Source organism: Somniosus microcephalus, chromosome 2, assembly GCF_052327205.1.
Source record: "Somniosus microcephalus isolate GS21.2 chromosome 2, FLI_Smic_1.0, whole genome shotgun sequence".
NCBI lineage: Eukaryota > Metazoa > Chordata > Chondrichthyes > Squaliformes > Somniosidae > Somniosus > Somniosus microcephalus.
The window spans coordinates 376,293,949-376,304,637 of NC_140988.1; the positions used below are offsets into that span (position 1 = coordinate 376,293,949).

Here is a 10,689-nt window from a genome sequence, read left to right on the forward strand (position 1 = left end):
TTCATTCTCCCCGTCCCATGAGCCCAACAGTAGCCCGCTTACCTTGACACTGCTCTGTTAGCACAGCACAGAGAAAGATCCAACCCTGGGCCTTAACTGTTTGTATAGCTCAGTACAGCCCTGCACACAGAGGCACCGTTTTAAAAACATTACAGCTGTTGGAATCTCTTCTTTAAAGGTTATGAGGAGGCAGAGTGGCACTGCTAGCAGCCACCATCCTGGACTGGGGGTGGGGGGGCAGGTGCGAGTTGCCCAGTGTGCTGAGTTTCCGAACATTAACCGTGCTATTACAGGGAGCCACAGAGCAAGGACCACGCGGGAAAAATTAAGGCAGGGTCAGTTCATTATTGACACAAAAATGTTGAATGGGACCATACGGCTGCAATATCATTAATAGACTGCCAGAACATAAGAAATAGCAGGAATAGGCCATTCAGCCTCTCAAGCCTGCTCCACCATTCAATAAAATCATGACCAATCTGATCTTGGCCTCAACTCCACTTTCCTGCCCGCTCCCCATAACCCTTGACTCCCCTGTAGACCAAGTATCTTTCTTTCTCACTGGAATATATCTTGAGAATTATGAAATATCTCCTTAAAGGTCTGCTACAACTTATCTACCGTCTTACCTTTTAAACTATTTTCCCAGTCCACTTTAGTCAACTCTGTCTTCATACCCTATTAATTGCCTTTATTTAAGTTTAAGGCACTAGTTTCAGATCCAAATTTCTCACCCTCAAATGTTATGATCACTCTTCCCTAGAGGATCCTTTACTGTGAGATCATTAATTAAGCCAGTGAGCAGCTACTGGATGACACAAGCTGGCACCAATAATATAGCAGTTTTTTCTTGTGAACCAGCTGCAACCCTTTATGAGTTAGCACTCCTGGAACTGTGGAGGAACAAAGTGATTTGGGCATCCATGTACAGAAATCGCTAAAAGCGAGTGGACAGGTACAAAAAGCAACCAAAAAGGCCAATGGAATATTGGCCTTTATCTCGAGGGGTGTGGAATACAAAGGGGAGGAAGTGATGCTTCAGTTGTACAGAGTCTTGGTCAGACCCCATATGGAGTACTGCGTTCAGTTCTGGGCACCGCACCTCAGGAAGGGGTATACTGGCCTTGGAGGGGGAGCAGCACAGATTCACCAGAATGATACCAGGGCTTAAGGGGTTAAATAAACTTGGCTTGTATTCCTTCGAGTTTAGAAGGTTGAGGGATGATCGAGGTATTTAAAACAATAAAAGGATTCATAGAAATGTGTTGTTGTTACATAGAAACATAGAAGATAGGAGCAGGAGTAGGCCATTCGGCCCCTCGAGCCTGCTCCGCCATTCAATGCGATCATGGCTGATCATCCAAATTCAGTACCCTGTCCCTGCTTTCTCCCCATATCCCTTGATCCCTTTAGCCTTAAGAAATATATCCAACTCCTTCTTGAATATATTTAATGAATTGGCCTCTACTGCCTTCTGTGGCAGAGAATTCCACAGGTTCACCACTCTCTGGGTGAAGAAATTCCTCCTCATTTCTGTCCTAAATGGCTTACCCCTTATCCTTAGACTGTGACCCCTGGTTCTGGACTCCCCGACCATCGGGAACATCCTTCCTGCATCTAGTCTGTCCAGTCCTGTCAGAATTTTATAAGTTTCAATGAGATCCCCTCTCATTCTTCTAAACTCCAGCGAGTATAAGCCCAATCGACCCAATCTCTCCTCATACGTTATTCCTGCCATCCCAGGTATCAGCCTGGTGAATCTTCGCTGAACTCCTTCCATGGCAAGAACATCCTTCCTCAGATAAGGCGACCAAAACTGCACACAATAGTCAAGATGTGGTCTCACCAAGGCCCTGTACAACTGCAGCAAGACATCCTTGTTCCTGTACTCAAACCCTCTCGCTACGAAGGCCAACATACCATTTGCCTTCTTTAACCGCCTGCTGCACCTGCATACTTACCTTCAGCGACTGGTACACAAGGACACCCAGGCCTCGTTGCACTTCCCCTTCTCCCAATCTACAGTATTGCCATTCAGATAATAATCTGCCTTCCTGTTTTTGACACCAAAGTGGATAACCTCGCATTTATCCACGTTATATTGCAACTGCCACGCTTCTGCCCAATCACCCAACCTGTCCAAATCATACTGGAGTTTCTCGGCATCCTCCTCACAGCACACACGCCCACCCAGCTTTGTGTCGTCTGCAAACTTGGAGATATTACATCTAGTTCCCTTGTCTAGATCATTAATATATATTGTGAATAGCTGGGGTCCAAGGACTGATCCCTGCGGTACCCCACTAGTCACTGCCTGCCAGTCGGAAAAAGACCTGCTGCACTCTTATTTTTAAATATTCTGTCCCTTCCTGTCACACTCTGGTTATTATTTTCCCCATCTCTATCCTGCTCTATTGTTTTCTCATTTCTCATTGACTTTTTAAATTCCTGCTCACCTGGACCTCCCCCCCACTCTTTAGTTTAAAGCCCTCTCTACAGCCCTAGTTATTCGATTTGCCAGGACTCTAGCCCCAGCACGGTTCAAGTGAAGCCCGTCCACATGAACGGCTCCCTCTTATCCCAGAACTGGTGCCAGTGCCCCACAAATCGAAACCCATTTCTCCCACACCAGTCTTTGAGCCACTCGTTCATTTCTCTGATCTTATTTACCCTATGCAAATTTGCTCGTGGCTCCGGTAGTAATCCAGAGATTATTACCTTTGTGGTTCTGCTTTTGAATTTAGCCCCTAGCTGCTCATACTCCCTCAGCAGAACCTCTTTCTTTGTCCTACCTATGTCATTGGTACCTACGTGGACCATGACAACTGGATCTTCCCCCTCCCACTCCAAGTTCCTCTCCAGCCCAGAGGAGATGTCCTTAACCCTGGCACCGGGCAGGCAACACAGCTTGCGGGACTCACGCTCTCGGCTGCAGAGAACAGTATCTATTCCCCTAACTATACTGTTCCCTGTCACTACAACATTTATTTTTACTCACCCCACTTGAATGGCTCCCTGTATCACGGTGCTGTGGTCAGAGTGCTCATCCTCCCTGCAGTCCCTGCCCTCGACCACACAGGGAACAAGAACCTCGTACCTGTTAGACAAGGCCAAGGGCTGAGGCTCTTCCATCACTATCTCCTGGATCCCAATACCTGCCTCGCTTGTAGTCACACCCTCCTGTCCCTGACCATGGGTCAAATTGGAAGTAATTACTGTAGTGGGTGTGACTGCCTCCTGGAACTTAGTGTCCAGGTAACGCTCCCCCTCCCTAATGTGTCGCAGTGTCTGAAGCTCGGACTCCAGCTCATCAACTCTGAGCTGAAGTTCCTCGAGCAACCAGCATTTGCTGCAGATATAGTCGCTGTGGACCTCAATGGTGTCTACCAGCTCCCACATGCAACAACAAATAGATAAGGGAGAACCAGTGGATGTGGTGTATTTGGACTTTCAGAAGGCTTTCGATAAAGTCCCGCATAAGAGATTAGCGTGTAAAGTTAAGGCACATGGGATTGGGGGCAAGGTACTGACTTGGGTAGAGAACTGGTTGGCAGACAGGAAGCAAAAAGTTGGAATAAACGGGTCTTTTTCCGAGTGGTAGGCAGTGACTAGTGGGGTACCGCAGGGATCGGTCCTAGAACTCCAGCTATTCACAATATATATTAATGAGCTAGACGAGGGAACTAGATGTAATATCTCTAAGTTTGCAGGCGACACAAAGCTAGGCGGGCGTGTGTGCTGTGAGGAGGATGCCGAGAAACTCCAGTATGATTTGGACAGGTTGGGTGATTGGGCAGATGCATGGTAGATGCAGTATAATGTGGATAAATGCGAGGTTATCCACTTTGGTGGCAAAAACAGGAAGGCAGATTATTATCTGAACGACAATAGATTGGGAGAAGGGGAAGTGTAACGAGACCTGGGTGTCCTTGTGCACCAGTCGCTGAAGGTAAGCACGCAGGTGCAGCAGGCGGTTAAGAAGGCAAATGGTATGTTGGCCTTCGTAGCGAGAGGGTTCGAGTACAGGAACAAGGATGTCTTGCTGCAGTTTTACAGGGCCTTGGTGAGACCACACCTTGAGTATTGTGTGCAGTTTTGGTCGCCTTATCTGAGGAAGGATGTTCTTGCCATGGAGGGAGTGCAGCAAAGATTCACCAGACTGATACCTGGGATGGCAGGAATGACGTATGAGGAGAGATTGGGTCGATTGGGCTTATACTTGCTGGAGTTTAGAAGAATGAGAGGGGATCTCATTGAAACTTATAAAAGTTTAACAGGACTAGACAGACTAAATGCAGGAAGGATGTTCCCGATGACCGGGGAGTCCAGAACCAGGGGTTACAGTCTAAGGATAAGGGGTAAGCCATTTAGGACAGAGATGAGGAGGAATTTCTTCACCCAGAGAGTGGTGAACCTGTGAAATTCTCTACCACAGAAGGCAGTTGAGACCAATTCATTAAATATATTCAAGAAGGAGTTAGATATATTTCTTAAGGCTAAAGGGATCAAGGGATATGGGGAGAAAGCAGGGACAGGATACTGAATTTGGATGATCAGTCATGATCGCATTGAATGGCGGAGCAGGCTCGAGGGGCCGAATGGCTTACTCCTGCTCCTATCTTCTATCTATGACCCGTTTATTCCAACTCTTTGCTTTCTGTCTGCCAACCAGTTCTCTATCCAAGTCAATACCTTGCCCCCAATCCCATGTGCCTTAACTTTACATGCTAATTTCTTATGCGGGAGCTTATCGAAAGCCTTTTGAAAGTCCAAATATACCACATCCACTGGTTCTCCCTTATCTATTTTACCAGTTACATCCTCAAAAAATTCCAGTAGATTAGTCAAGCACGATTTACCTTTTGTAAATCTATGTTGACTTTGCCCGATCCTGTCACTGTTTTCCAAGTGCTCTGCTATTACATCTTTTATAATGGACTCTAGCATTTTCCCCACTACCGATGTCAGGCTTACTGGTCTGTAATTCCCTGTTTTCTCTCTACCACCTTTTTTGAATAGTGGGGTAACATTAGCTACCCTCCAATCCATGGGAACTGTTCCAGATTCCATCGAATGTTGGAAGATGATCAGCAATGCATCTACTATTTCTAGGGCCACTTCCTTAAGTACCCTAGGATGTAGATTATCAGGCCCTGGGGATTTATCGGCCTCCAATCCCATCAATTTCCCTAACACTATTTCCCTACAAATACTGATTTCTTTCAGTTCCTCCCTTTCATCAGACCCTATGTTCTCTGGCATCTCTGGGAGGTTATTTGTGTCCTCCTTTGTGAAGACAGAAGCAAAATATGTATTTAATTGGTCTGCCATTTCTTTGTTCCCCATTATAAATTCCCCTGATTCTGATTGCAAGGGACCTACGCTTGACTTCACCAATCTTTTTCTCTTCACATATCTATAAAAACTTTTACAGTCAGTTTTTATGTTCCCTGCAAGCTTACTCTCATATTCTATTTTCCCCCTCTTAATTAATCCCTTTGTCCTCCTTTGTTGAATCCTAAACTGCTCCCAGTCCTCAGGTTTACTGCTTTTTCTGCCCTCTCCTTGGATCTTATGCTATCCCTAATTTCCTTTGTTAGCCACGGTTGAGTCACCTTTTTTGTTTTATTTTTATGCCAAACTGGGATGAACAAATTCTGTAGTTCATCCATGCGATCTTTGATTCAATAGGGTAGGAACAGAGAAATGATTTCCTCTGGTGGGGGAGTCTAGAACAAGAGGACACAATCTTCAAATTAGAGCTAGGCCATTCAGGAGTGAAATCAGGAAGCACTTTTTATCACAAAGGATAGTGGAAATCTGGAACTCTCAGAGGCACTATCTCTCAGATGAGACATTAAACCGAGGCTCTGTCTATCTGGTCAGTGGATGTCAAAGATCCCATGGCATTATTCAAAGAAGAGCAGGGAATTTCTCCTGGCGCAAAACCATGCAGGGCAGAGCTGTTTGCTCAATCAGTGTCCCTGCCTCTGGGCTCAATATCCACCCCTCCACCACCGGCTCACTAGCTGCAGTTTGTACGATCGACATGATACACTGCAGCAACTCTCCGAGCTTATGTCTTTCAGATAAGACATTAAAACAGTTCAGGTGGATATGAAAGATCCCTCGGCACTATTGGAAGAAGAGCAGTCCTGGCCAATATTCATCCCTCAATCAGCATCACTACAAACAGATTATCTGCTCATTATCGCATTGTTGTTTGTGGGTGCTTGTGCGCATTTCCTACATTACAACAGTGTACATCATTGGCTGCAAAGCACTTTGGGGCCTTGCCCTATTTAATCTCCACTGGCAACATTTAAAGCTCAGTGCTGTCCATAAACTTGTGTCTCGTTGCTTTTTGTTTTCCAGACCATCATGACCCGGTGCCGAAGGTGGTACCAGTGGTGATGGGGACCACAGTTTTCCTTCAGTGTGTACCCAGTTCCGCCTGGTCAGGCTGTCACTGGAAAACGCCCAATGGAAACTTGAGCAACAATGACAGAGCCGGAGGGATTGACGTGACAGCCACACAAAGCAGCCTGGGCGATTACAAGTGCATATGCGTTGAGGAGGGAGTGCAGACTGCTGAAGCTTTGTACAGCCTGGAGCTAGGGCCTTCGACCGACCCCAGGAAGGATACAAATTCTGCCACTTATCTCCTGATGTTTGTCTTCCTGGTCGTTGGCCTTATTCTTGGTGCTCTCGCCTACAAGTACGGCCACCAGTGGTACAAGAACAAAAAGGCGTCGAAGGGCGGCTATAACGGGGATTACACAGATGTAGCAGGGGGGACCACGGTTCCCAGTTTGGGCTCCACCGATGAAACCCAGCCCTTGACCATCGGCCAGGGGAGCAGTTCAGGTTTAAATGGAACTGGTGAAAAAGTGATTTATGAAAACGTGGGGAAGGAAGTGAACGGAGTGAACACGGGCCCTTCGAGAAACCACGCTATTTCTATCATATCGTGCCAGGACGAAACCTCGATTTAATCACCGGCTGACAGGCAGACTGAAGCCCTTGAAGAATGCGGCCCGAAAGAGTAGTCGAGCACCTGCTTCACAAATACCTGTTTTTTTTAAAATTGCCTGTGTTGCTGTTGCTTTTAATTCTGTCCACTTGTCTTTCTTCCAGGTAAGAAAGTGTAGAGTTTGGGGGCCTGCCTGTGGCCTCCACTCCATCTTTGTCACATCAGCTTCATGCATGCCTGGCAAAGAGCCCTCATCTTGTTCGGTGGTGGGGGGACGCCATTCTGTTTGCAGCCGCACTGTTTGAGACATTGTGACGGCACCATGCAACCTTTAACCCTCTGAGGACCACCCAAATTGCCAGTTTTAGTTTATGCCCCAAAAAATAAATTGAAATTGTTGGATCCTGTGAATAAATGTATATATTTTGTAAAGAGCGAGCCTGGTTATAACGACGGCGAGCAGTTGAGCCGCTCGGACCAAGGGGCTCTGGGTTTGACCCCTGTTCTGTGCCGAGTTCACTGATCTCAGTCCGAGCTGTCGGCGAGGATGGCCCCGACCCTGGGCCAAGGAGAGTAAATATCAGACCCGGGATTCCTGCTCCTGATCACCATCCAGTGACCACTGCTGCAGAGGACACTCGTAGATGTGGCAAGAGGTCAGGAACGGCCTCGAATGTCCTGCTAGTAGCGGTCACTTAATTTGTAAAGCTATGGAGAAAGAGTGGGTGAGTGGGACGTATTGGGTAATTCTTTCAAACAGCCGACATAGGCACGATGGGCCAGATGGCCTCCTTCTGTGATGTATGATTCTGTGACTCTGCTCAGGTTTACACAGTGACCACTAGCCCGAGGTACTGCTGAGTGACCCCGCGCTCAAGCATCCGCACTGCGAAAGGTATCAGCGCCTTCTGGATAGGGGAATTAGCAGAAGGGAAAGATGAAAATGACCACTAGTACTCAACATATTAAAACCACTGATCTTGCGGGATTGCCGAGGACCTTTTACCTGTTTATCTTGGGCTATTGAACTACGTACTTACTGCTGGGGCTGCTCACCCCGAAGTGTACTCGGCCGACTTGCCTCATGGAGTAGGGATGCTGCTGTGTATAGCGCACCATCCCAGCATGCAGTCAAAACTTCTGGTGTGTGAACACTGGCAGTAATTCCAGCTCCCCCGGAGGTAGGGAGAGGTGAAGACTGGCACAGTCGGAGACACCGAGCGTCTGATTTCCAGTGGAATCCAGGGATTTAAACAAGTTAAATGGTGCTGAGCAGAAAGGAACAGACTGAGCACAGCCAGCAGTGTCCTCCCTCTCCCTTCCAGACTGTTTCAATGTTGTGGATTTCATTATACTCGGAACTGTCCTTGTGGATGATTGACTCAACTGTTGTAAATGTTCATTGAAGTTTTATTAGGTCTGCTGTGCTCTGCTGATTTTTGATATTTAGTGATTTTTCTGTTCTCGCTGTACGCAGTTATAAGTGTCGCTCTCGCTTCTTTCCAAATCCACTTTGTAAGGATCCAATCTGACATCGACTACTGCTGTTCCAGTGCTCTTTGGACTGCAGTGGAAGTTGGGGGGAGAAATGTAGGTCATGTGCTGCATTGTGTCTGATTTATGTCCATTGCTACAGGTTTAACCTGGAAGACCAGTGGCTTCAGGGGGACCTCACTGCTGTCTCTAGGCATATTTAGTGTGTAGGCCCCACTACGCTGTGTGTGGGAGGGGAGGACTTGAACTTTAAGCCAATAAATATGTGCGATGTTCTTAATTCATCACCTCAAATTGCTCCAACCAGTGACTGACCTGTAACCATCAGCGCTTCGGGTAATTTTAACTTTGAGCGAGTGTAAAATGGACGATATCAAAATGGCCGCCCATTATATACCCCGCCCGATATTCCCGTCCATTGACTTCAAAGGAAAGGAAATCGAGCGGCATGTATAATGGCCGGCTAATCCGATATCGCCCATTTTACGCTGTCGGCCAAAATTAAAATTACCCCCTTTTGTTTTACAGCTCAAAACACTCACTCCAAATGAAACCACCACATTTGGAAGGGCAGAATGTAGAATTGTACTGCTGGGTGTTCTTTGCACAGCTCAGGTGGGCATGATATGAAAACTGCACACCTTCGCTTGACTGAGACACCCTGGGGTAGGCGTATAAAATGGCCTGTGGCAATGCCGCATGCTTTATTGCAACCCTAGCGACAGCACTGGTGTCCGTCTCATCTTTATCAGTATTCAGTAAACAGCCTGAGCCTTTTCAGTATTGTTCTTTGGTGTTGATTTTAAAAGCTTGTGGATTTTGACTCTTCATTCTATTTAATGTGGATTGGGGGAGGTTTAAAATTGGAGGGGTGGGGGGGTGAGGCTTTCCTGATGGCTGAGCAGGCAGATGCACCTCTGGTTGGATCTGGCCCACATGGAGCAGGAGGGCACCAGATTAGATTTGTGTTGAACAGATCTCAGCCGAGACAGCAGTACGGACCATATAGTTCTCATCAGTGTCCCCGAGTTAGTGAGGGGAAGGTATCAATAGAGGCTCCTGCTTCTGAATGCTGTCCAGTGACCCGAGCCGGAAGGTGTGTGGTACGCACATGGACTCGAGACAGGATCAGACTTGGCTGGGATGCACTCCATGGATAAATAGCCTGCTGACACTCGCTGTATAATCTCTGATGTGATGATTGGACATGTGGACAGGGTACTGGAGGGGTCTGCCGTTTGTAACTGTAGCCCACTATAGGTCGGTGCCTTCAGGAAAGGAAGGGAGAAATTTAGGAGAGTTGGGCGTGGTGGGGGGAGGGGGTTAATGCTTGGACAGTTACTTGTGTATTCTTAATTCTGATGTTACTGCCTTTTTATACGTGACAATTTATATTTGTTACACTGTGATTTTACATTTAGTTCAGGTAATTGAGATAGTTTCTTCTACCTAACTCATCGCTACTTGCTGTGCTGCGCAAAAATGTGATGGTGCACAGTTTTCAGTTTAGTGTAGTACAGTAATGGGGCAGCTGCAGTTCCCTCCTGTACAGGTATGTAGCAGAGAGATCCAGGTAACTGGAAGGTGAAGTTTTATTACTAGTTGACTGGAGGAATTCTCAGCCTTCACTGTTGTGCTGTTACCAAAACGATTTTTAAAAAATAAATTACTATTTTGTGGTATTTTTAAAAATATGTTTGGTATACTGTTTTTAGCCTCTTCAGTAGTGAGAAGTGTTTTGTTAACCCGCCTGTACCCTTTTGTACATCGTCTAATTTTTTTGTTTTTAAACCGTTACTGAAGTTTTATGCTCACTGACTGCTTGGAAATCCTATCGTTGTATCCTTCCCCGAACTGCTGGTCTTCCACTTCCGTGCAGGCTAACATTTGTTCCACTTCCAACAGACTCCTTGTTCTTCCTGAACTTCAGATATGCCGTGCTACACACTCCATCCTTCTGCGTTGGAATCGAGACTTTTTTTTGGGCCAAGACTTTAATACTGTGAATACTTGCCTGCTTCACTCCGCTCATCCTCTTACAATCGGCAGGCTTTTAAAACCCAACCTCAGCAATATGTACCCACGACTTGATTTATCTTCTCCCCAACTCTGGTTTCATTATCTTTGATGTTCATAATCATAATAAATCATACAGCATCATGCCGGCTCGGCTCTGTGAAAGAGCTGTCCAATTAGTCCCACTATCCTGCTCTTTTCCCCAC

General features: G+C 46.6%; 1 protein-coding gene across 3 annotated transcripts in view; it reads left to right on the forward strand.

Annotated features, from left to right (window-relative positions):
- LOC147123778 (semaphorin-4F-like) overlaps window positions 1-10,159 on the forward strand; it is a 428,228-nt gene extending 418,069 nt beyond the window's left edge. For all 3 annotated transcript variants that reach the window (XM_085975913.1, XM_085975908.1, XM_085975919.1), the window contains one exon: window positions 6,376-10,159. In XM_085975913.1, the coding sequence (XP_085832039.1) occupies window positions 6,376-6,995 (620 nt within the window). In that variant the 3' untranslated portion in view covers window positions 6,996-10,159. The remainder of the gene's footprint in view (window positions 1-6,375) is intronic.
- The last annotated feature ends 530 nt before the right edge of the window (window positions 10,160-10,689 follow it).